We start from the raw sequence: 27,415 nt of genomic DNA, 5'->3' as shown, positions 1-27,415 counted from the left end.
TACATCTTTTTAGTAAATACTAAGTCATTAAAATAAATTTGAATTCAAATAAATGACATGTAATTCGCTAAACCTATTAGAAATGTGCTATAGTATAAAATCTTAAGATAAAATTTCTAAAACTAATATCTCCTTAAAAAGTTTAAAATTTTGGCTATAAATAAGTCTATTAAAAATAACTAACTAAAAATAAATATTAAATATAAGTGAATTGCAATGGAAAAACCTGCATAAACAAATAAATTCGTGATATAAATCAAAAATCGTCAAATAAATTCGTAATATATAAATTCGTGAAAAAAAGCTTTCAACAAAATACTAAAATAGAGATCTATCGACAAAGACTACTCACTTCTGCCTAGCTTATGCTCTCTCTCTGGTTATTTCAGTTTCCGTTTTTAAAAGCGCTATAAGTTGAGCCATCTCAGCTAAATTTGGCATGTGACATTTTTAGCGGCAATCATTGGTCGATTTTCTAGCGTTGCCATTCGGGGAGTTGCAATGAGGCCTTTTTTTGTCGCCGTGTAAGAGAAATATATATATAGATATTTCATTTTTATTAATTTGTTTTGTGTATTTAGTATAATATATTAAATTAAATCATAACTCTAAGTAATAAAGAAATGAAATAGTTATGTTGATTACTGATTTCTGAGATTTAATTATTATAACGTAATTCTTCGATATTACCATTTTGCTCCACATTGTAAGATAAACTTATTTGAATCATTGTATATCATTAACCGTTTTACAATTATTATTTTTTTGGTGTAAATTACATTAATATACTATTATAAATTACAGTTAAAGGGTTTTGTTTAGTTAATTAGAACTTAACGATCAGCTTCTGAATGTTTGCAAAGCAAAAATATTAAATTACTGTTGTAAAATCACCAAATTTGTTAAAACAATATACCTTTAATTTTAAAGTTATTTTTCGAAAAAAAAAATTACATTTACTATGCAGAATTATTTTACTCAATAATAGATCTTAATAACATAATATGATATCTGTCATATTATTTAACAATCAAAATTGCTTAAAAATAAAGAAATGAATGTTGAAAGAAATGAATTTTAAAGAAATGAATGTTGGACGTGGTAAGTGGGGGCAGGAGTGTAAGCAAACGGAATTTTTTTTAGTACATAATATGCATTATATTTTAAGTGAAAATACAATACGTAAAACATATTATATTTTAAGTGAATAATTTCAACCTCGCAGAAAAAACTGTTTTATGTTAAAAAAATCAACACTTATTGCGAAGCAACCATGGAGGCTGGTGAGCGGTAGCTAACAGGGGGCTTAGCCCTATAGTATTTTAAAGTTTTTTAATCAGAATTTAGCAGTTTTAAGTAGAAAGTATTAGAATCAAGTGCAGAGAGAAGGTATAGTCTTCGTTCGATATAGCGATCCCTGCTGTCCGGGCGAAAACGTACGTTATAACGGGAGCTCTCTATTCTGTCAAAACTTACTAACAGATTTAAATTAATCAAAAAATTTATCGTGGTAATACTTTATTTTAATACGAGTTAGAAAACAAACTGAAAATTGATAATAACGCAACATACTTTTGTTTTTATTTAAGCTGCTAATATAAACGCAATAGTAGTCTTTGAAATAATACTTTATATGCTAAAAATGTATCAAAAGGAATACACTGGTAGGCAGGGCCTGATTATAGCCTAGGCCTAATAGGCATGGGCCAAGAACCCACAATTTCTGAGGGGCCTCAAAAATTAGTAAAAAGTCTAATGAAAGTTGGGCTAGAAAGTTGGTTTAAGTATTAATAAAAAATAATTCAGCTAAGCAGTGACTTTAAGCAAAAATCACTGATTTCAATTGTTTGTTGTCACCAAACTATTTTTATTTTCATACAACATTTTTTTGTTGTTTTATATTTTGCTTTAATTTATGGATACGCAAACTTTATCGTAGAAGAATAATCTTCAATTGTCTGCTTTCAAAATTTCTTTTCTTGAATCATGCAGCTCAATAGATTCTTTTTTATTATTAGGACTACTCCACAGTAATTTAATTTCAAAATATCTTGTAAGGGACCCAGAAAATTTAGTGGGCCTTGGGCCTGAATTTGTCTTAATCGGTCCCTGCTGGTAGGGGAGCTAATTTTGATCAAAAACTTATGTGAAGATAACAACTAAGATCACATGTATTTTCAAGCAAGAAAAGTATGTCTGATAAATTTACTGTGCTGTTTGAAATGAAATTTACAAAGATAATGAATGAATCCTTTGAACTTAATGAATGCATACCAAAGTTCATGCTGACTTCCGCATGAGGACACAATGTATACTTTTGATTATCAATGTGAAGTATAGTGCAGGTGCGGCTTTGAGAATTCCTCCAGACTAAAAGTCTGGGATTGTCTGCTGCTATGGTAATAAGCTAGAGCACATTTCTAATGGGGGTAAAATGGAGAAAAAAAGGTGTCGATTGGTTTACTCACGACGACCTACGCTAAGATTAAGGCAAAATTATTCACTCCACATCCCTATTCGAAGTGACCTTTCCTCGTAACCATAGTAACCGCCACGACGCGAGGCGGGTGTCTGGAGGAATTCACCTGAAAGCCGCACTATGGGGCACGGGCATTGATTGTAAACAAACAATCAATTACTGAGGCCTGGGTGGCAAGGTTTCCATAGGATTAACATTACGAAGTTTGAAAATAAAGTATTTATAACTAATATTTTGATTTTATTTTGAATGTTGCTTATATTTTCTGAAAGATAGTTTGATAAACTTGTAAAATCAAAGTAGTTTTGATAAAAAAAATTATTTTAAGAGGTGTAATTTAATGATTTATTTTTGACCACTCTGTTTACGTATCTTACGTATTTTGTAATGTTATCTCACAACTTGTTTTCTATTTAATGTACATAATATTTATATTAAAATAAATAATTTGATTAAAGCTTTATTGTTTTTTATGCGTTAATTTTCATTTTGAGACTGATAAATCCTATACACATTATTTAGTATATCATAGCCAGTCTCGTTTTCGAATTCATGTTGGATTTCTTCTTAATAGTATTTTTTATTTTGAATAGTTCTTATATTGTTTTTAAAACCCGTCTTATAAACTTTGAATTATGATTTATTAATACCATTTTAATTCTCTAATTTGGTGATTCACCTTGGATCATGTGCACACGTGGACATAACATTTAAAACATAGCTTGTGTGTTTATCAAAATAAATATCCATTTTAAATCACTAATTTTATTCAAATTATGAATGTGTTTACACATGTTAACGTTTAAGTGTGTTTGCACCTCATTTAATATAAATATGATTCTACTAATTCTAAAAAATTACATTGTAACTGACTTTCTATTTTGTGTTAAATTTTTAATTGGATGTAAACTGTAATTTCAGGTAAAGATGGATTTTTCAGACCATGATTATTGTAGTAAAGTTGTATCGTGTTCCAAATATGTGTTAGATTTAAGTGTTGAGGCGAAGGTAAGATATTTTGACAAATTAACAATACAAAATAATAATGTAAATATTTCTATTCAGGACCCTTACTCTGTCAACGAAACTGAATGCTATAAGAATTTTAAGTACTGCCCTCAAATTACATATCCAGATATCTTCAACTATCTCACATCAAACCCAGGAGGCTATAATTTTGACTGTTTGAAGAATTATAAATCTTTGTCAGCATATGAATATGTAACTTCAGGTAAGTTCCAAACAGGCTTTTACTTAAGCTTTATTTTAAATCAAAATATGATGTGGTCTTGTAAACTTAGAATAACAGGCTTTCATTATGAAATATTTATAAATTATATTTTGATTTTATTTTGAATGTTACTTATCTTTTTCAAAGGATAGGTTTTTCTTAGTAATCTTCTTTGCTATGTAATAAGTATGAGTAAATAAAGATAAGTCATGTTATTAATTAGTCTTTTTTTTTTCTTTTTCAATTTTTTATCCATTGGCAGGTGTGCATCATCCATTAACATTTTCTAATTATTTTAAAATTCTTCTGTGGTATATGAAGTATTTTAAATATTGTTGTATGCAATAAAATTAATGCAAACTACTATCTGGCCAAGTATAAAATTATACACAGACAATCCTATGGCTGTTTCATTTTAGTAATTTGAAACCTTACAATAGGGTATTGATTTATTTTTGTATTTTTTAAAAATTTAAATGTGTGCTTGAAAATTACTAAATAATTATGCTGTGCAATAGAAATGTCATAGCTCAACACAATTTGAATATAAAAACTGTTTAAGGATCTATTTGGCATAAATTGATCTGCATTTGAAATATAAGGCATCATTATCCCATTTCTGCAACAATTAATCTTTCAGTTTTTGTAACAATTGAATAGCAATTTATAAATCAATGTTCTTTAAAAAAAATAACGGTCTGATTATTTTTCTAGGTAAAGTATGTAATATCATGTTTTTTACGCCTAAGGGCTTGAAAGATTATATTATTGTCTTTGGAGAAGTTCAGCCCTCATTCCGAGTTCGTGATGCTAACTACAAGCCATGGGTCTTGGCTCATACTGATGGCAGAATTCAATGTGGCCATTGCACATGTGTTGCTGGGTAATTTAAGTCTTTGACTTCTTATGATTTTGCCCTTATTACTCCATGATTACTGTACTATTCTTTTTTTCTTCTTTATTAATTAATCTTGTTTTGTAGTAAGTAATACAAGAACACTTTTGAAACTTCCAACTCTTTTTCAGGAAAAAATTAAAAGACAAAACTAACATTTTTAAATTAATACTATGAAAAAAAAATTTCTTTTTTGCTTTGTTGAGCAAATTTCTATAGAATGAACTAACTCAACATAATTATTTCATTTTCTGGCTAGAAATATCTTAATGTTCTATATTTAAAAATGTTTCACTTAAAAAAATTAAACATAAATGTCTTTCAGTTTAGGAGAAACTTGCAGTCATGTTGCTGCCTTACTATTCAAAATTGAGCTAACAGTTCGCCTTGGATTGAATGTACAAGCTCCTACAGAAACTGCTTGTCAGTGAAATTGCAAGGTTTCAAAAAAGGTATGAAGTGATTAGCTGATATTAAAATTGAATTACATATTTGAAATGAATAACAGAGTTTTATTTATAAAACTTTTACTCTTATTGCATGAAATCTCTACAAATTTTTTAAAGTTAAATACAGGTTTCACAAAATCTTGATAGGTCCTAAGATATTTTTCATCCTTTTATTATTCATGTATTTCTTTAGCTTGTAATGTTTGCGTCAAATGCAATATTTATCCTAAAAAGGTTGTTTCTTCTTGTTTTTGTCTTGTCAAACTTTTCATAAATTAAATGCAGTAGTTCTTTTAAAAAAGAGAGTTATTGTTATAAATTTTTTTTAGGTAAACTTTGCTCCTATTTCACGCATCAATTTGAAGAAAACAAAATGGTCTGATGTGGGAAGTTCCTCAAACTCTGGGATAACTTCACCTATTCAAGTGGCTCCTCTAACTATTAGTGATATCCAGAATCTGAAGAAGATAGCTCCAAATGCTGTTTATTTTACTTCATTTTCAGACTCGGAGGACACTGATTCAGATGAAGAGAATGAAGAAGCCCCAATGACTCTTGTGGAATGTGTAAGACACATTATGAGCCACAATGTTCCAGATGAAGATAGTTATTTGAAGGGCTACTTCTGCAAGAGTCGTTGTAAAGAGATTGAGTTGCTGACCAAAGAGCAAAGCAGCTGTGAACACTGCCACAAACATCGCCAATGCCGCATTACAGTCTCGAAATTTGGAGAGGTGTTCAAACGAAGAACTTTAACTAGTTCCTATGCTCAAAAGTTCATCTTTCCTCGGTAATTATTTTCCTTGTTTTGAAATTCATTTACTTTTGTTTTTAATAAATTGATCAAATATTCAATTTGATTTTTAGTTCTGAATTACGCACTCAGGCGATTGAATGGGGGCGCAAAAATGAAGAGGTTGCACTGAGAATGTACGTGCAGAAGGCAAAAAGTATCCACACGAATTTCCAGCATCGCAGGAGTGGCCTCTGCCTCAACAGCAAGTTTCCACATTTAGGAGCTTCACCTGATGCCCATGTTTTATGTTCTTGTTGTGGAAAAGGGATAGTGGAAATTAAGTGCCCTTTCAAGCATAAAAATGTTTCGGCATTTAATATTAATGATTCTTCTTTTATTCTAGATACTGATGGCAAAATCAGGACCAACCACAGCTATTATTTCCAAATTCAGGGGCAATTAGCAGTAACAGAAGAAGACTACTGTGACATGATTATATGGACTTCTGTTGATTTTGCAGTTTACAGGGTGAAACAAAATAAAGAAGTCTGGAAGAAGTCTGGAAGTCTGTATACAAAGGGTTAAATAAAATAAAAAGTATTCTGATTTAAATATAAAGTAAATCAAATATTTTTGTTTTCCAAATATCAAGGCCAAAGCCAGTAAACAAATGTTTTAGCATGCAAATGTTAGTAAAACACCACCACCAATATGAAATTAAAATGTAATAGGAAATTGGAGATGAATCTAACATTATTGAAATAATCTAAATATTACCGAAACATGCAATACTACATTTTAAGAACCTAAATTAAGTTTAAAATTAAAGTATTGCATCAATAAGAAAATTTATAATTTCACAAAATTAATTTCGATGAAGCTCCAATTTCGTCTTACGATATAAAAAGCACCAAAACAAGTAACCATGCAACTTGATCAAAGAAATTTGAAATAACAGAAAATATTACTTTGAATATGTTAGTAAATTGATACACATACATGCAGTTTTTTTTAAGATTTAATTAATATTGAAAAAAATTTATTAAAGAATTATTGGATAAGAAACTTAAACTAAAAAAAAATTAAATTTTCTAGCATTACAGTTATTTTTGTCAACATTTCATAAAATCAAAAGTATTAACGTAATAAATCAAAAATAATAAGCACAAGTTCAACTATTAAAAAAAATTCTGTTAGTCCTTTTTTGTCATGCAAATATCCATGCAACCATCACCCATATAAAAATTGGAGACACAATGTAATGTAGCTTTTAAATTCCAAGAGCAAATCTATTTGTTATATAAGTACATAACATTTACTTTTCAGTTAAGATGATTAAATAAAAAAAAGTCATTAAATGTATCTCCAATTCTTTCTTACAACTATATACTAAATATTTGATATGAAAATTTAAAAAAAGTAAATAAGATTACTTTAGGTGATGTAAAAAAATTAAGGAACAAAAATGCAGCTTTAATTTTAGATAAACTTTCCGAGAAAAAAATTTTATCCTAAAAGAAATAGGAGAAAAAATTTTTTTTGTTATAGTTTTAAAGTAATATCCAGATATAGTTTTAAATAATATAAGAATGTGCAGCAGTACTTGAAAATTGATCTATTAATATAAAAAAAATTGTTTCAATAACTTGTATAATATAAATAAAAAATTTTAATGAACCTATCTTTTAAAGTACCATGCACCAATTTTACAAATTAAAATATTAAGGAAAATATTGCCTTACTCTATGGTATCTACAATTGAATTATTTAGATTACATAATGCTCCACAAATAATTAGGGCAAAATCTATGTATTTTAAAAAAGAAATGGGAATTACTCCCTTCAAAATATTAAAGCGTTTAATTTGTTTGATTACTCTTTCTACATGAATTCTGACATTAGATATGTTTTTAGATCGCATTATATCAAACTTGCTAATTTGGTTTACGCCTTTTTTAAAAGCAGGCACAATTAAATTTTCTCCTTTGTTTATAAAATAATCATTTACAATAAAACCTCGATCAGCCAGAACAACATCTCCTGGCTGAACGTGATCTAAAAATCCGGATTTGATTGTTATTTCTTTATCTGATGCCCGGCCACCCCAGCACTTAGATAGAAAAGATATACATCCAGAAGGTGTTGTGGCTACCAGAAATTTGATGGTATGCCCATGTTTATATAAACTGTAGGTTTGTGATTGCGATTTTAAATTGCTTGGTTTCTCAATTGCCACTTCAGTACGATCATTGATCTTACTACAGTTTCTATAATTGGATGTTTTTAAAGGTTTGAGGACATTTTGTTTCAGAGCCTTCTTACTGGGAAACTTTATCAAAGATTTCAATTTCTCAGCAAGTGGCTCTAACCATAAGTCAAAGATTCTTCCAACGGTCCTTCTGGATGTCCCAAATCTATAAGCAATATCTGTGGCAAATAAATTAAGTTTTAATTTTATCAAAACAATTAACAGCTGTTCAATTCTTGATATGGTTTGTATGGAGTCTGGCACATCAGAAGCCATCACTCCAAGAAGCAGGCCAGTATAGAAATTCAATTTGCTTTCATCTTCTAGGATGTTTAAATTTGAAATTTTTTTCAAATCTTCCTCCAGCTTCATTTTTTCAGCCCTCAAGTTCATTATTTCAATGTTTAATGATTCAAACATTTTTTCTTGATCAGTCATTTCTGGCACTGCAATAAAAAAAAACAAATTTAATTAAAAGCTTTCCTTAAATTAACATATCTACAGGGTTCTGTTTAGAAGAAATTTGGGTCTGTTAACGGACCCTTCACAAAATATCGTTCCATAAAAACTAACTCTTCACAAAATATTGTTTCATAATAACGGACCCTTAACAAAATAATTTATCTTTTAATCGAACCCTTCACAAATTCTCTTCATTATTGTTTTGTTAATCAAATAAGCCCTTCGCAGGAAGAGGGAGGGGGGGGGAGAGAAAGACAGATGCAAAGGAATTAAGTTTTGTCTTTGGCAGGCGCTTCTTTCTTTATACGTCTGAAATGAATATTCTGCTGCAGCAGTATAGGATAAATACTAAATATTTGTATATTGCATATCTAATTTAGTAGCAGCAATTGCTGTTTATTTTTTAAAATTATAATTTTACAGTGTTGAGCATAATCTTGTATGTCTTTACAATTTAAAAACTCCTTTAAAAAAGTTTTCTACAATAACAGGACCCTATTTGCAAAGATTAACAACAGCAGGACCCTGGATGAAAGAATGTAACTTAACGTTTATTTTATATTCACAAATTATGGGTAATTTTTTCACAATTTTACAAAAATTGACCTTTCACCAAATGTCTGGACAGACTTTTGATCTATTATATAGATAAAATAACATGCTACTTAAAAGATGGGGAAAAAAAAAGATGCGAATCAATAAGTTGAGTTCACATGACAGTAAAAACACAAATCAATTTAACATAAGTCGTGTTAAATTTTTTTTTTTTTACAAAAATGACATACCAGAATAATCCTCACAAATTATTGGCTCTACTAATTCAATTTCATCATCCTCTTTAAGTACCTCACTACGTTTTATTTGTAGTGCTTTCCTTCTTTTATGGCACTTTACGGATGCAGTTTTTCTTCCTTTCTTGAACGAAAACACATTTGGCACATAATCGGGATGATCTGCATCACGTGATGGCATACCTAATAAGAGAAAAGGAAATTTTACAGCGGCCTAGAGGCCCATTCGCCGAATGCAGTGGAACCACAATTTTTAATTTGACAGCAATTATATAGAAATAAAATGTTAAAAATTTTACAGTAACAGCGATGGCAACAAGCCTCGAAAACATTGAAACACATCAGAAAGAAGGTCAACAGACCCTTATAATTTTACATATCGTTCAACAATTTAACATGAAAACAAATTAAAACAATATTGATCGTGCTTGGTATTGTACCGTTCAGGCCAACAGACCCTTATACTAACGAAATGTTTGTAACATCACGAACTCATTTTTACTTACTAGATACTACAGTTGAATAAAGGTATCAATAGGATCGAATTGAGAGCTAGAGCTAGTTGCTGGGTAAAAGGAAAAAGTTAAGAATTACACACAAGATAAAAGTACACATTAGTACTAGCCTGTCCTAAAGGACATAAAATTTGAATAAATCAGTAAAATGAAAATTTTACAAACGTTACAATTTTAAAACATTATGTTTAAAAATAAAAATCGACTGTACAAAGCCGTTTACATGCATAAAATTTCAAGATATAAAATTATTTGTGGATAAAAGATAGGATAAAGATGTAAAAAGACAAAATTGATAAAATAACAAGTATAGATAAAATATACCCTAAGATTAAAATCATTAAAATATATTCGTCCAAAAGGGACGTAAATGTTATAAAATCCTTAAAATTTTAAAATATTTGCAAATCAAAATTTAAAAGCGTGTTTTTAAAAATACTAAAAAATGGTGGTATGCAAAATCAAGGATAAAAGCTAATTGTGTATAAAAATTAAAAAGAAAATCATTTAAAAGTTGAATAATTAACAGTTAAAATCAATAACAGACCAGTGTAAAACAACCAGCCGAGCAACAATTAAAAAGTGTTGAGTAAAATGGAAAAATAAGAGAAAAAGCATTTGTTATTTTCATTTGCAAAAATATTTTAAAGAATATGCTAAAAGAAAACAAGAGGTAAATTAAGAAATAATGTGTGGTAAGCAAACCTGGACACAGATCGGTTTAAAACATGATCTTTAAAATAATGTAGACTTAAATACAACTTTTTCACTTACCGACATGCAATAGAAAAATCAGCATACGTGAAAAAAAATTTAAAATTGTGATTTTTATTTGTTTGAAAAGCCACAAACTGAAAAGAAATTTTTCTATTAATTTAATGAAATTTTATTTCAGCACTGACAGTGTTGCCTGGTGAAGGAAAAAAGTTGTCAAGTTGATTTTCTCAAAATCTAGCATGAAAAACGTTGTTTTTTTTTTTCAATTTCATGTGTGAACAAAGGATGCATAGAATTTTTATTATGATATAAGCAGTAATTTTTTATGAAATGTGTGCAACTAAAAAACAAGTATTAATACTAAAACTAAGAAGTAAATTTTTTTTTTAGTACCTGTTTGAAAATGTGCTCCACAAATACGAGCATCTTTTCCTGGCATCAAGTTTTCACGGCTAACAGCTTTGATCCATGATGTCAGTCGTTTTTTATCTGATGGAAATCGATAAAAACCAATTCCACAACCCCTTACGAAGCGATTTGAACAGCCAAAAGCAGAACAATGATGAACCATTATGGAAGTCTAACCTAAAGAACCTAAAATGAAACTTAATTTAAGTAATATAAGATAAATTTATATACAGGTAATAAAAAATATATGCAATGAATGTTCACCCACCCAGCATATTAAAAACATAGTTATTTTAAGTCTGATTAAAACAGCTTATAATTCTTGGAATGTATATATATAAATTTTAATTTAATTCATCTGTTAAGGAATGTATTGTAGAATTACGGAATAGTATGTATATACAAGAATATTAAGATAATTAACACATTAGAAGCTCAGCCATGCAACAATTTATTAACACAAACAAAGTTACTTTAACACAATGCAACAAAATTTTAATAAAATACTTTGCTCCATTTATAAAGAACACAATACAAAATATCTACTTCATTATTATCAAAATTTCAATCATTATTTAAATGAAGCATAATAAACATTGTCTTTTAAGGAGACAAAAAATAACACACTTACTAACAAAGAATAACTTTTACTCAAATATTATTAAGACTTAACAAAAATATTTTAAGAAGTTTAGAGCCTATATAAAAATAAGTTAATTATATTCTTAACAGATAAAAGAATTAAATAATAATGTGTACCTATATGTAATTAAAAAAAAGAGAAATCCTTTCATTCAAAGCTTTGCCACCCAGAAGTTTATTTACAAAAACAAAGCAATTTAAGCACACTGCAGCAAATTTTTTATCCCTATTCTGCCCTATTTATTATACAGGCATTATACTTAATTAATATATTATATTAATGTATACTTAATAAATAATTGTTACGTAAAATCAACAAGTGCTTCTTATATGAATCAAAACAAACATCTCTAAGGAGAGAGCACACTCTCACCCGCAGAACAAAAGACTTATTTAATCCAATATCATCAAAATCTAACTAAATTATTTTAATAAATTTAGGACATTTAAAAAAATTAATTAATTCTACCGTTAATAAACGAAATAATTAAATAATAATGTGCATTAATAAAAATATCAGGAAAATTCATTCATTCAAAGCTCTGCCACCCAGAAATTTAATTACAAAAACAATGTAATTTGCACACACTGAAGCAAATTTTTATCATTATTTTGACCAATCTATTATACAAGCATTATACTTAATTAATATCTAAAGTAAAACATCAACAATTATTTCTAATTTGATGCAAAACAAACATTTTTTTAAGGAGAAGACTCACTCACCCAGAGAACACAAATTTTTTTTTACACAAATATTATCAAAACATCGCTAGAATATTTTAAGAAGTTTGGGGCATACATAAAAATAAATTAATTCTATTTTTACTAGATATAAGATTAAAATAATAACGTGAATTTCTAAGAATGTCAGCAAAATATTTAAGTTTCAGCTCTGCCACCCAGAAGTTAATAATCATAAAACAAAGCTATTTCATCACTTGGTAAAAAACATTTGATAATTATTCTGACCTATTTATGAAGAAGGCATCACAGTTAATCTAATTTGTTAGGATTTAAACAAAAATTTAACTATTATTTATAGTATACATCATAATAAACAACAACTGTAAAGAGAAACAGAACTTTTACTCACCACCCACAAAAATTTAAACTTTTTTCATACAAAGAATGACACAATTTAGCCAAAACTTAGTATACAGTTTATTATAACTCTATTGTACACGAAAATAGACCGTTAATACTTCAAAAATTTAAAGAAAATATAAAATTAGCTTAATGACATCAAAATCCCATAGACTTACATTAGAGTGCTCGCCACCCAATTGATTGTAAAGAAAGATCGTGACGTCACGCGCCCGTGCCCCATAGTGTCCTTAACTTTTTGATCAAAGATTACGACCACCTTGGATAATCCAGGACGGTGGTTCCCAATTTTTTCCCGGCTAATAACCTAGGAACCGTAAAAAACCAAGCTTCTTTCTGCGGAACACCGACTTCGGAAATAATATTTATTAAGATAACAGGAAACGTTATAAACTATAAAAGACTATTTTTAAAATATTTAATCAGAGGAATGAAGCGAGCATTGTTTTATCATTAATAATCTTAAATTAGGTTTTATATTCGACAGTTTTATGCCCAGTCTAGTTATGAATTTGCTTTAGATGCATATACATAACCTGAAAATAACATAATATATGAATAAAATAAACCGAATTATGGTTTACTTCGAAATGAAAACTTAAAAGAACTGTTGTGAACGTTAAAAATGGTTATTAGGAAAACATAATTCTCTATTAAAGAGTTTTGTTGTTTTGATTTGAAAAGCACGATAGGAAATAATGTAATGAAATATTTTATAAATGCTTGTTCTTTTCCTAACTTGTCTATTATATTGTTATTAGAAAATAGAAATATTATATTTTCTTTTAAGAAATGCATTTTTATTTCATTAGCATTTTATTTGAAATAATTCAAGAAGGACACCGAAAGATTAAATAAATTAAGTATTATAGGTTAGACCTTAATACAGTTGGAGGTTTCAAAACCAATCACTGGTTATAAAAAGTACTAATTCACGGAACCCCTTAACTCTTCCACGGAACCTTTAGAGTTCATTTGGGAACCGCTGATCTAGAAGAGCGGTTTCCAAATTTTTCTGGCTGTGAAACCCTACACAATCAAACTTCTTTTGGTGGAACAGCTAATTAAAAAATAAAGTTTATTTGGTTCACTAGTAAATTTAAATCTAATCAACGTAACAATACTAATAATTTTGAAAATATAAATGTTAATTTGTTTATTGTTTAATAAACAATAGTCTTAAAATTAGATTTCATGCTAGACAAACCATCATTCGGAATTCATTCTGAAGCGGTATGTAGTCAAGCTCTGAATTTGGCTAAATTGTGGTTGTTGAAGTGAAACAGAATTATGAACGTTAAATGATTGTTATGTTGAAAATGCATATCAAAGAAACAAATTTTTTTTTAAATTGTTGAATGTTATTATTGTCTTTAATTGAAAAGTTTGATTGACAGTATTAATGCGAATTTTTCATAAATTCTAATCGTTTATATAATTTATTCAATGAATTGTTATATGAAAAAACATTTTTTAAAAATGAAAAAAAACTCCTTTTCTTTCATTGATGTTTTGCTTAAATAATTTCATATCAAAGACCTAAATTTTAAATAAAAAATAGATTGTTTTGTTTGAAAATAAACATTTCATAACAGATTTTAATAATCATAATTGATTTTTCAGAAAGATGTTATAACTCCTGGAACTCTTGTAAGCCTTCCACGGAACCAAAGAGTTACTCGGAACACCTTTAAAAGGCAGCTGCTGCTTTAGAGCAGCAGGCGGACCACAGTCTAGGTCAGAAATAGAACCACCAAACCTTTTTCGAAAGTATAAATTACTCAAATGAATTAGTACAAAATATATTCTATAGATAACAATATGACGTGAAATATACCCAGTGGTAGACGGATCATGGTTTAGAGTCCCTTTGCCGTCAGGCTAACAGTGGGAGGTTCTCGTAGTTTTCCTCTCCATGTATCGCAAATGCGAGTTAGTTCTCTCAAAAAGTCCTCCACGAAGGCAAATTTCTCCCAATACTTGATCCAGATATACTTGATCTTCAGGATTAGGTTCAAAATTACAAGGTTACGGAGTTGAACATTAGAAGTCGTATACCCGAAAAGTGGGTCGGCTGTTCACCAATGGTTATAATGTAGATAACAATAGCCGTGATGGCTCAGAGGATTGAGCTCTCGCCTTCCAACTAGGTAAACCTAATTCGAATCATAGCGATGGATGGTCAATACGAATTCTGCATCCGGTTTGTACCGACCACAGTGCTGGCTGAAAATATCCTCGGTGGTAGATGGATCATGGGTTAGAGTCCTCCTGCCTTCAGGCTAACCATGGGAAATTTTTGTGGTTTTCTTCTCCATGTAACGCAAATGTGAGTTAATTCCCTCCAAAAAAGTCCTCTACAAAGGAAAATTTCTCCCAATTAATGATCCGGGATTTCCGTTGTCTTCTGGATTGGGTTCAAAATTACAAGGTTACGGAGTTGAACATTAGTAGTCGTAAGTCCAAAAATTGGGCAGACTGTTCATCGATAGTTATAAAATAAAATAAAATATAGATAACAGTCTAAAGATAGAAGTACACTTTTCTGTAGAAAACTAGTAAGGAATATAAGTTTTTTCTGGATCTATTAAAATTTTTTTAATTAGTTTGGAATCACGTAAATTTATTTGAGGGCCCCTGAATTAGGATATTGTAATTTTTTTCCCCTCATTCAAAAAGAATTCAAAATACTTCATATTCAATCTATGGTTAACACCAAAAGAAATAATTATTTAAAATTTTGCAGAATTAAATGCATATTTTTGTTTGTTACATTGCAATAAACGAGTCCCTGCAAACATTATAATGCGCTTAAAATAAATATTGTACCTATGATATTGCAAACAGGACTTAACGTATTGGTCGTTATACTGGAAGGGTCACTGTGATGAAGTTTGTTTATCCAACAAACAAAACTAGTGTTTTAAGCAAAATGTTGCATACATAACAATAGTAATGCATGTTTCGATTTTAAGAAATAAATGTATATCGATGTGCTAAGAAATAAATGCCGTTGCATACATGATATAATAAACGGTACTTTATGTAGTATAACGACACTTAATAGCTCTTTTTAATAGTTTCTTAACGGTACTTTATATAGTATAACGGTACTTAATTCTTTCTGAGAAGTCGAATTTAAAGAAAGGCGTGTTTTCAAAAATTTGACTTCTTAGGAACTATTCAAATAATTTCAATTTGGCATTTTACCATGTGAAATTGCATTCTTAAAAATTATATAAAAAATGCGCACTTTGCAATAAAAAATTTTTTTTTTACCATTATTAAGTAAAATAATAAATATTTACTAAAATGTATTTTTTTCATGGAATTATCATTGGATAAACGAATTTTATAATTGTGTGCAAAAATATTTCAATTCGTTAAAAAAGTCCTCGAGATATAGCGAAATACGCAAAAACTATATTAACATTAAGGGGTTCAAACTTTAAACCGTCCTTTCTCCTTACCAGAGTATTGTGATCATATTTCCTAATTTGGGACTAACCCCCATATTTTTGGAGTCAGAAATCCAAATCCGTAGACAAAAAAGTTTGTTTATTTAGAGAAAGTAAGTTTTTGGGTTTGATTTCGTAACTTAAAATATCGTATGCCCTAAATAATTAGCATATTCCAAGTCACCACTCAAAATATTAAGATCAAATCCTTGAACATGAAGATTCGATCATTAGATCAAAAGTTATTGAAAGTAATCCGTGTTTTTTTCTTTTCGTTTTGTACTTTTGTGATCTATTGAATAAAAAACGCTTATCAAGTGAAATAAATAAAATAATGCACCTATGCATTATGCACTTACTTACTTCAAATATAATTTCAATTTAATAATGTTAAAGATTATTCGAAGCCAATAATTCAAGAAAAATAATCAGAATAAACAAAATTCAATTTCACTCCTTCAAAACTCTGTATTCAAAAAAATAATGAGAATTCAAGAAAGTGATCAAAAGTTTCAAAATAATGATTAAATATGAATATAGATAGCAAGATAAGGAATCTAGATAAGGAATTTAGATTTTTATGTAGTGTTATTGATCAATAGCTATTGGCTGATTGTAATTGATTGATTGGTTTTTATTCATATGTTAAAGCCTACCTACTTGAGAGATGTACCTGTATCATAACTGTGGCCTAGTTTATCTTCGTGTGAGGTTTGCTATAATAAACAGATCTTCATCACGTGATCATAAATAATGACCTTCTGCTTAGGTGTGCAAACCTGGACCACATACTTAGAACATCATGGTAAAATTTTGAATTGATCCAATATAGGTTTACAGCCACTTCAACTAGGGTGGTCAAGAGCGTGTGCTGATTGTTCAGTAAATATTCTGAATATAGAAATGAATAAAATACTAAAGAAAAATGCATTGCCCAGTTGCAAAAACTGCAAATTCACTATTTTTGATTCAGAAATGAGGGTATAACTAAGTGTATTCAACAGATTTCTTTTTTAAGATTGGCATATTATTCTATTGAATATTAACGGATTTGATTTACATTTGAATTACAGCTGAGAGGAAAATTGATTTTCCAGCCCCCCCCCCCTTGAAAGTGTACTCAGCTTGATTTTGTATCTGAACTAGACGCATGAATTAAATAAACAAATTTACTAAAAATCCACATACAATTAACGAAATTGAGTCTCTTTTTTACTGTTTTTATTTTTGCTAATTTTTTTATGTGGAGTAATAAATAAATAGAGCTATTTCAAAAAAATAAAGGAAATGGAATAGTTAAAAATATTTAATTACTTGTTTTAAGAGGCAAATTTCGCGATGTGGCTCTAGGTTTTATGCGAGTGCCTAGTGTATAAATAAACAAATAATAATAATAATAAAAGTTATTTATTATTGTTTTATGGCTTTTACCTTCACTAGGATTAATATTTTATTTTATTTTATAACCGGCATTAAATAGCAGACCCAATTCTGAGTCAACGACTATCAAAGTCCAACTTCATGGCCCTTCAATTTTAAACTCAGAGGACAATGAAACTTCCTGCATCAAGCATTGGGATAAACTAGCCTTCGTGAAGGAGTTTTTGAAGGAACTAATCTGCATCGGTATTACATGGCAAGGAAAACCACGAAAACGTCCATGGTTAGCCAGAGGGCAAGGGGATTCTAGCCCATCATCCGTCTGCCACTGAGAATATTTTGCGTCAGCAGTGTGCTCAGTGCGAGTCAACCATCTGTTTTTATCACCTGGCACTTATTCATCTATCTAAGTTCGAACCTGGATCACTCATCGAATGCTCGACCCCCTGATCCACCGCGACTCAAATGGAGTAATTAAAAGAAATTAAAAAACATTTTAAAAGAAGTTTGGCAAGAGTCTATGCTCTAGTCAGTCTCTAGATTTTACTTGGGTGCCACGTGGCTGTCAAATATCATTAGTTTTACAGTTTCTATTTTCTCTAGCTGTCAAGTAAGTATTAAATTTAACAATTTAAAAAAAAAAAATTAGAAGGGCTCATTTATACCACACCCGAAGTGACTGCGTTCTATAAAGGTGTCACTTTGTAGTTATACAATATTTTCTGAACTTTTTTTAAATTTTCTTTAATCTTTTAACAATGAGTAAAGAAGCTCATACATCTTACTTAAAAACAAGGATGTCGCTTCGCAGTTTGGTATTGGTTAGTATTTTTACGTTTTCTGGTTTCTGTAACTTTACAGCATGTATTAATTTAAGAGTTATTGCTTTATTGTTGTATAATTAATTGATTTATTATTACATAACTAGTGTATATGCAAATACGAAAATACAATTTAATCTCTTATTTCGAGTTGATATAAATAGTTTTATAAAAAAATTTTTTTAATCATCTACAAAAATGCAAATATATTTTTTGGAAATTAGAAAAATCAGATAATATTATTTTAATAATATTTCCTGTTGTATAATGAATTATATATTGATACATTGAATATTGATACTTTTTTGTCCATTTTCTCAAAACTAATTTTTCCGATATTTTCCTTCATTCTAAATGCAATATCACAAAATACATTAGTTCAAATCACTTGAAATTTTGCATGAATGTTTTCTAAATATATGTTTAAGAAATAGACTATGGAATAGTTAATTCAACTATTATTTTATGTTTTACGGCTAAAATAAAATTAATTAATAGAATTTTTTAGCTCTTTTTGCCGAATAAGTTACGATAGTAGCCCCAACATTTCCAAATATCAATATTATGTCTAATGCATAGATTATTTCCTTAATGGAGATTTTATGAGTATTTTAAAGCAAAAATAATAAATTTTGAGAAAGTTATGTTATTTATAAAGTAGGTCGATTTTTGCACTTTTTTTACTAGTTTTTCCCCATATATTCTTAAAGAAATTTTTTTTCATATTTTTTTGTTATCAAATTATGTTTTAGTGTGCAATACACGCAAAACTCGAAAAAAAAATTTCTAAATTTAAAATTTCAGAAATTTGTCTCCGAAGTTCAGAAATTTGTCCCTTAAGTTTATGAAAAGAACTATTTTAAATAAATAAATAAAGATATGTAACAACAACGGTTCAGCATGTTGGTTACTTAATATTATTTTCGGAGTTTATGTATTTTATACAACCTTTCAATGGAAATTAATGAACTATTATTTTTTTTTGGGGGGGGGGAGAGGGGGAAGTTCGTGTAACACACAGAAAACACGGACGCTGCATAACAGTTCGGCACAAGTTTTTATTTTCACGGTTTCTATTTCCTCTAACTATGCAATGTGAATTATTTATCCATTTAAAGTTTATATTATAATTTATTTTGAAAATAAATAAATAAATGCATCACATACCACACATCAACTCTGCTTAATTTACATAAGAGCCACATCATTGTTAATTGTTTTTATTATAGCCGCTCTTATTCGGTTGGATCAAGGGTGGCTTGAAGCCATCCAGTTTTAGTTCAATTAGCATGAGATTGTTTTGGAAGTAAAGGTGGCCTGTGCGCCCTGCTGACCACACTGCCACACTCATGCCATTCGTAACTAAAACGTAGAGCCTTAACTTCCATGACCCCCAGGTATACAACTGGTAACTTTATTTTTACTTTTTTTTTACAGTTTCCATTTCGTAACATGAGGTAATGAACGCTGTTTTTCGAAGTTCTATCGCTAAGGGAAAAAAAAAAAAAAAAAAAACCATAGTTTAAGTTTCTAACACTTAAAGCAATGCGATGATTTTAAGTGATATGTATAATCTTGCCGTGAAGAAATATCTGGGCTATAGAGCAGATAAATAGCTTAAATAGTTCAAAAGTTATTGAACGTCTTTAAAAATTGTCAATTTGTGGACATTTTTCCACCTAAATGAACATTATCAAAATCACTGCCTCATTCTTAGTTTTTGCAAATTTTTAAGAGCCCAGGTAAGGCAGCATTGGAATAGGTTTTTAAGTATTAAAAATTGAGACTACAAACGCTTTTCTTTCTCACAAAACTAAAGACCTTCTTTATACTGCCGTTTTGCGCCATTTTCAAAATAAGCGTTCACAGCGCTGGTTTTTGTTAGGCTTAACTTGACCTTATAGTCATGAGTAACAATTGCAAACTTGCAGTAGTTATTAAAATTGCATATTATTCTTAAAAAAAGCATCTTTTCATATTATGACGGAGCCTTCAAAAAAGAGAAAACAATTAAAAAACAGAAAATATTAAAAAAACAGAAAATATTCGAAACTTTGAAACTATGTCACAACTACGAATATAGAAGAGAAAAAAATTAATTATAGAATAAGTTCACCAAAAGTTTCGGTTTTTACACGGGTGCCTCCTAGCAGTTAATTAGTAAATATTTTTTATTATTATAATTTAATTTAATTTTATTTTAATGAGCTTAAATATCTCTCAGTAAGTCTCCTCGTTTGATGCATGCCTCGCGTTTAAAAAAATTTATGAATTATTCGCTATTTTAACTGTTTTCCTTTCTCTAATAAAGTATGGATAGAATTAAGAAAAGTATTTTAAGAAATTAAGAACATTAAAAATAAAATTGCAGTGACAAAAGTAAATTTTTACTCTGTAATAGAATTTGCAAGATGTTTTTTAAATTTTTTTTCTTCGAATTTCTGTTGAAAAATTACATTAACTTGACTTTGATAGCTTTGGAACCCACCCCCTTATCAATGAAACAAAACTTACAAACCCGTTCCATACATATGTGTGAAAATCGCTATTCCCTTTGTCCGTTTTTTTTTTTTTTTTAATTTTAGTTTTAACTTTATTTTTACTGTAACAATTTAGTTTTAAGAACTTTCAGTTCAAATAAATGAACTTTCAACTGAAAAAACTGTGCATGAAATAAAATCTATGATTTAATTCACTTATTAAAAATTTAAAACGTGATGAAAAAAAATTTTTTTTACAGCAATTTCTTTCATCAAATATAATTTTTATTTCAAATCTGAAAATTTTCCAAGTGTAATTTTTTGTTACATCATTTTATTTATTTATTTTATATTAAAGAAATTAAAATAGTGAGACTTGAGTTTCTTACTTATAATTATCCTGTCTCTTTGTCTGCAAAACTAAGCTAAACCTTAACCTCATTTTCTCCTTAAAAGCTTAAGTAATATTTAAACAACCCGACTGTGACAAAGAAATTTTTTTACATAAGTACCATTGTTTCGTTTCCTATAAATTAGGCCCTAAAAGCCTATTTTATTAAATTCTAGGGGGCTAAGCTTCCTGTTCTCTCCCGCTCACCAACTTCGATGATTGCTTCGCAATTATTTTGGTTTCTCAGCATATCCATTTTTCTACAAAAGTTGAAACTATTCACTTCAAATATATGCGCTAAAAAGAATTCTATTTGTTCATGCTTCACCTCCTGCTTCCCCCCTCCAAATATTTTCCATATTCTATTACGATGTATTAGTAAGCATAATTAATTTTTCTAAGTAATTCATTTTTAAAACAATATTTAAAATAAAAAGTATGTAGTTGTTATTGTAGTATGTATGTTGTATTGTAGTATTAAAAGTATGTTGTAATTTGAGGACTTCACGACCGCAATTTAATATTTTCACTTACCAAACGGACAGATATATTGAATTAAATTTTGTGCATGAATCTGATTATTAAGTTCTAAATCATTTGACGAATTTCTTTAATTACAATTTATAATTTTATATTAACGTAATTTGCACAAAAAATAGTAATTGTGAAGCGATTCATAACATTAGCAACCGATTAAAACAACGTTATCTTATAATGTAACATAGAATTACGTTATAGTAATAATGATAAAAAAAAAATTTTAAAAAATTCTTAGTTTTTAACTTTTAAACATTCGAAGTCAAAAATGTAATAATAGCAGTATTGGCAAATATCTGCAAATTAGGGAAGGAAAAATATTTCTAGGAAAATAATACCCTTTCGACTTACAATTTTTATTGCTGATGATAACCAAAGCAAAATGGAAATTAATGTAAGAAAACTAGATCCCACCAACCATAGGATTTTCCGGACAATTAATATGCACCAAAAAACTGTGTTGGATATGAATGTTTTTATATTATATACAGATGTATTGAGAAGAAAAACAATGTACGTGTTCTATTTCTTACTATATTCATTTGTTTCACACAAAAAGGAGGTAATAAGAATCAAATAAACAAAGTTGACCGAATTCATTCCGTAGCTAAATACGTTTCTTTAACCTTAACCATCATCAAGTAGGATTCACAGCTTACCGAGAGCGGTACACTTTGAAATGACCATCCAAGAAAATTGATTATCTGTCAAGACACTAACCAAACATCAATTGTACCGCATTGTTGGCAAAAGTTTCCCACAGTTCCAACAGCAGTGAAAATAACGCAAGTAACACCGCCAATGTATTTTCTCACAAAACCATTTGTCAGTAAATTATTCTCAGAAGTTTCTATTCAAGTTTCACGAAAAGTAAACTCTATGACAATTTAATGAGGGATGGGAGAGTTTGACAGAAAGGGTACTTCGTTCCAAAGATATAGAGGACACCAGAGGAGAAAAAAAGGATATTTAGGAAATATTTTTCTAGGAGAATGAAATAAATAAATATTCTAAAAATTGTCCTTTATTCTCTACAGTTACTGAGCTGCAAAAATTAATTTTTTTTCAAATCCATTACTAAGTATAACAGCGGCTGGTCAGCTTTTCTTTGAGGAGGTTTTCCTCGTTGAAGGATTAGCAGAACCAACAATTATAAGGCTAGAATGAGAATTGAAATTTTCACCACTATTTATAGCTGTAGAACTGCGTAATAGTTTTTGATTTATTGCTTTTCACAGTTTTTGGTTGCATTGAAAACAATATATGAAAATTCTCAGAAGTAAATCACCTAGAAATAGTTACTCTATTAAGAAATTGTTAAGAGCCGCTAATCCAAATTAATAAAAATTAATTCACCATTCATAATTTCATTTAATTCTCAATTTTACGTCACAATTTGATTTACTGCAAAAAAGCTATAAGACTTAGCAACTTTTAAATTTCAAAAATGCCAAACTTAAATAGCAAATTAATTTAGAAGTTCTCAAATTTCGAAGACCAAAAAAATTTTTTAAAAATTTAAAAGTATTCGTAAGAAATACGCAAACTTATGAAAGTCGGTAAAAAACGAAGGGGAAAATCGTATTTTGGTAAATTGACAAATTAAACGGTTATAAAAACAGTCTTCAAATACAGATCGTTTCGGAAGAAGCAAAATTATACTAAAGTAGTATAGTATCTGCATAGCTCTTTTCATTAGCACAAATTTATTTTTATATAACTTTAAATGACATTTATATTTTATAATACTAAAAAAGCCAGTTTAAATCATAATTGTTTATTGATCATAAAATTGAGTTTTTTTTAATATGATAAGACACTATAACATGCATTAGATAGCATTAAAAAGTACAATTTCATAAAAATTAAGCACTTAAAATTGTATAATGCATTCCCCTTTTAATCGAATAACCTAATATATATATATATATATATATATATATATATATATATATATACAAATTTCTCAAGAAATGCTCAAAGAATAGAATTAATTTATAACTTTAGAGATGTTTCGTTCATGCAATTTTCCATACTTATCAATAATATTTAAAGCTTTCAGAGGTTTGGGAGCTTGAAAATAAATTACGAAAAAAAACAACAAAAAAAAAACAAGTATTTTTTTAACACTCTATACCAGAAAATCAACCAATAGCCTTGTAACTTGCAATGATTACTTACTTAGTTGTTATTTTAAATAACAGCATAAAATTTCGTAAACCTAGAGTAAATATTTATAGAGATAAGGACATTTTTATATATTAAAAAAAAATTTTTTTTTTTGCTATAACTTTATAAATATTCAATGGAATCAAACAATATTTTTAGAGCAATTTAAAATTAACTACAAAATTATTTAATTAAAATGTTTTTTTTTAAAAAAATAGTTAAAAACTCTGCAAGATATAAGTATTGAAGGAAGTTCTTTTATACTAGAGTGCAATACAGGCACTCTATTTTATACTACGCATGCGTGTAGTATAAAAAAACTGATCAAAACGAATGAAAACGCTTGAGACAGCCATTGCTGGCAATCGACTGTAGTGCTTGTAGAAGAATTATCCCGATTTTTCTCTCTTTGTATTGATTTTACTTTTGAAATTTTATTTATCGAAAGAAAAAAATTTTGTTCGTAGTTTCGTATATCTTTAATCTATATATCTTCAATTTACATCTTATGTCTTAGCTTTACTCCAGAGAAACAAGAATTTAAAAATTGTAATAGCTATAGAATGATTTTTCGTACTAATACATCCCAAGAACTTTTTACTTGTCTAAAAATGCAGTTAATCAATAGATTCAGACTGAGGAAGTAAGCCTAGATGTGGAGATAATCGTTATTATTTTTATTTCTTATTATTAATTTTAACTACCTAAACCCCAGCGACCAATTTAAGCATTTGATACAATTAAGATAATACATTGAGCTACATTTGGTATAACGAAGATAATACCGTTACCATTGCAAAAAATAAATAAATAATTAAATCAAATTAATAAATAATTAATTAATTAGCCCAGACGTTAACATGAGACCACAATGAAACACTTAATTTTGCAGTGACGACACGTTGTGACGAATATGTAATTCATTCACATCTGATCTCTTATCATCACTATGACTAGGTTCAGATATGAATATGCCACTCGTCCCTTCGTGACGTCACTACAACTTTGAATGTTTCATAGTGGTTTCATGTTAACCACTGATTGTCGTCAAATTGTGTTGTTACTATGGGTTTACATTGATCTTACTGCACATTGACGCTTCAAAATGTACACGTGACTTCACAAATGAGTACCCGTGACTGCCGCATTTTTTTGCAATTTGATAGGGGATGTTATCTGGCATTAAATTGTGATTTAAACAATGTTTTCATTCAATGTGAACCATTTTACAGTCTAATCGATTTGAAAAAAAGCAAACAAACTATTTAGCACAGTAAGTTAGCACAGTAAGTAAGCACAGTAAAAACATCATGCCAAAAACTGTAGACCACTTTGTTATTGAAAGAACTTTTGGCAGGATACTGGACTTTGAAGAAGGTGTATGCACCCCGATTTTGAATTGAGGAAAATTTATATTGTGTTGTGCTTTTTGTTTGGCCATTTAAAAAATGACGAATTAGACACATAATATACAGAACACAAACAATCCTTTCTTGTTTTTGAATATAGACAATTAATTTTAATTCGTAACTGTGTAAACTTTTAATTCAAATAGTTTTAGTTATGTTTGTACCTTAATTTTTCCACATATTATTTACTTTTCAACTTTTACTTCATTTTGTTCGTGTTCTTATTTCGAAATTTTTTCCCCCTCTAACTTTAATCGTAATAAATATTATTTTGGAGTTTCGGAAGTAAGTTTTCTTTCCACCATATAGCTATTTTTATGGATATAAGCCATGGAAAAATTCGTGGAACCATAGAAAGTATCTTCGCATGTCACATTATACATTCTTTGTCGGAACCTAAATTTTCCAGCAGATTATTATTCAAATTAAATCGAAAGGGAGACAGCTAGTTGTGACTAATTATCACAACTAGTCTCCTTTTCGACAGAGAATGACAAAGGATCCTCTTTCCATAAGAATGGAAATGGTTCCATCTTTCAACATGCCTTTCCTTTCAACATGCAGCCACACCTGCGAGACACCGGGAGACCGGCGACGAAGGATAATGTAAAGACGAAACATGAAATGTCAAGGTCATTTTGCATGTTTGACTTCATGTGAAACTAGAATATTTCAAAAGAAGACATCTTTCAAAAATCGTACTTACAACGGCCAAGTACTATCTTCAACAGAACAGATGATTGTCGAATTCTTTGTCATGTTGTGACAAAGTTGTCATGTTGTAGCTGCATAATTATAGCATTCTTGGAAATTCCTTGAAAACATGGATCTTCTTTCAGTCCTTTTCTAATTTTTTTTTTTTTTTTAGAACTGCGGTCAAAAGGTCAAAACTGGTTGGCCTTGAATCAATTCCAGCTATTTGTACCACAAAAGAAGAGCTTCTTCACGTTTTCCTACATTACTAATTTAAATTTTATAGTCTAGAAAGAAGCGAATTCGGTTGAACTATTAGCAAATCATAAAGTTTAAAATGCTGAAAGTGTCTGTTTTTTTTCAAAATGCTAACGTAAAATCTTTACATAATTAGTTTTGATATTTTGAAGGAAAAAAAATCAGCATTCAAAACTCCATATTTTACAAGAACTCACTACGTTCTTTACTTTAAATTTTATATTACTACTGTAGGTAGAAAAAAAATACTTTGCTATGAAGGGTTTCATAGCGGATTAGCGACGTGATAGAAGTTTTTCATCGCAAATTCTGCTTCAGCTAGTAAGCCATATAATTTCAATTGTTGAAAAAATAATCAAAATGCAAGAAAATTATTGGAAGGGGATTTCCCCATTAACTAATCCTAAGTTATTCTCTCATAATTTATTTTCCTTATGAAAATTTCTTTTCATTAATTGAAACTTCAAGCCTTACTCTAGGTTAGCCTAAACTTAATTTTTCTAAAAGGTTGAATTACTTATGAAGATGAGAAAGAGTTAGTGAAGAAAAGCTTTTCCCGTGCTATAGTGTCCTCTTTACTTTTCGAATTTAGATTATCGTAATAATACGAACTTACGAACCAATTTCGATCCTCTTATTCCCGTGGTTCTACACACTTGATCTTAGCTTAAACATAAGAATCAATGATTGCAATATTTTTGAAAAATAGTAAGTAAATGGAAAAGAGGAAATATTTTTCTAATTGAAAAAATGATTTCGTGACACAATAATGTATCTTTTGGGCATTAAATGTGATAATAAAAAATCCCATTATTATATATTTTTCAGTAAATAAATATTCACCTACAATTTTTCTTCAAAAATTTTAATTTATCATAAAAAAAATTAAATTTGGTATAAATATAATTATTTTCCCAAATTTCAATTGTCAAAAAATATTCTTAATTTTAATCCTGTTTTTTTTTTTTTTTTTTTTCAAACTCAATAGTGACATTTATGCAATTTATACAATAGTGACATTTTTGTTCTGCTAAAAATTAATATTGTGATTATGTTTTTTATTATTTATTTATTTTTATTTATTTACTTATTTTTAATTTAATTGTTTAATTTAGTTTGTGATTTGTAGGCGTGTCAAG

General features: G+C 28.8%; 3 protein-coding genes across 5 annotated transcripts in view; 2 read left to right on the top strand and 1 right to left on the bottom strand.

Moving 5' to 3' along the window:
- The first annotated feature begins 1,993 nt into the window (after positions 1-1,993).
- LOC107449030 (uncharacterized) lies at positions 1,994-5,518 on the top strand. The gene is made up of 5 exons (XM_071186476.2): positions 1,994-2,695; positions 3,401-3,710; positions 4,425-4,593; positions 4,931-5,057; positions 5,384-5,518. The coding sequence occupies exons 2-4, from the start codon at positions 3,407-3,409 to the stop codon at positions 5,034-5,036; spliced, it is 579 nt and encodes a 192-aa protein (XP_071042577.2). The 5' UTR covers positions 1,994-2,695; positions 3,401-3,406; the 3' UTR covers positions 5,037-5,057; positions 5,384-5,518.
- LOC107449029 (uncharacterized) overlaps positions 5,099-27,415 on the bottom strand; it is a 29,799-nt gene continuing 7,482 nt past the window's right edge. Inside the window, exons 1-4 of one of the 3 annotated variants that reach the window (XM_087152052.1) lie at positions 12,670-12,806; positions 10,917-11,117; positions 9,286-9,474; positions 5,099-8,484 (exon numbers count right to left, since the gene is read on the bottom strand). In XM_087152052.1, the coding sequence (XP_087008178.1) occupies positions 7,529-8,484; positions 9,286-9,474; positions 10,917-11,094 (1,323 nt within the window). In that variant the 5' untranslated portion in view covers positions 11,095-11,117; positions 12,670-12,806 and the 3' untranslated portion in view covers positions 5,099-7,528. Of the gene's footprint in view, positions 8,485-9,285; positions 9,475-10,916; positions 11,118-12,669; positions 12,807-27,415 lie in introns of those variants that run through there. The other 2 variants (XM_087152054.1, XM_087152053.1) reach the window with 2 other exon arrangements.
- Positions 5,254-6,375, top strand: LOC147804161 (uncharacterized). The gene is made up of 3 exons (XM_087151451.1): positions 5,254-5,268; positions 5,384-5,844; positions 5,922-6,375. The coding sequence occupies exons 1-3, from the start codon at positions 5,254-5,256 to the stop codon at positions 6,373-6,375; spliced, it is 930 nt and encodes a 309-aa protein (XP_087007577.1).

Source organism: Parasteatoda tepidariorum, chromosome 9 (genome assembly GCF_982258835.1).
Source record: "Parasteatoda tepidariorum strain Cologne lab strain chromosome 9, Ptep-v5.0, whole genome shotgun sequence".
Classification (NCBI taxonomy): domain Eukaryota; kingdom Metazoa; phylum Arthropoda; class Arachnida; order Araneae; family Theridiidae; genus Parasteatoda; species Parasteatoda tepidariorum.
The sequence above is the reverse complement of the archived record's forward strand: the minus strand, read 5'-3'. Positions and strand labels throughout refer to the sequence as shown.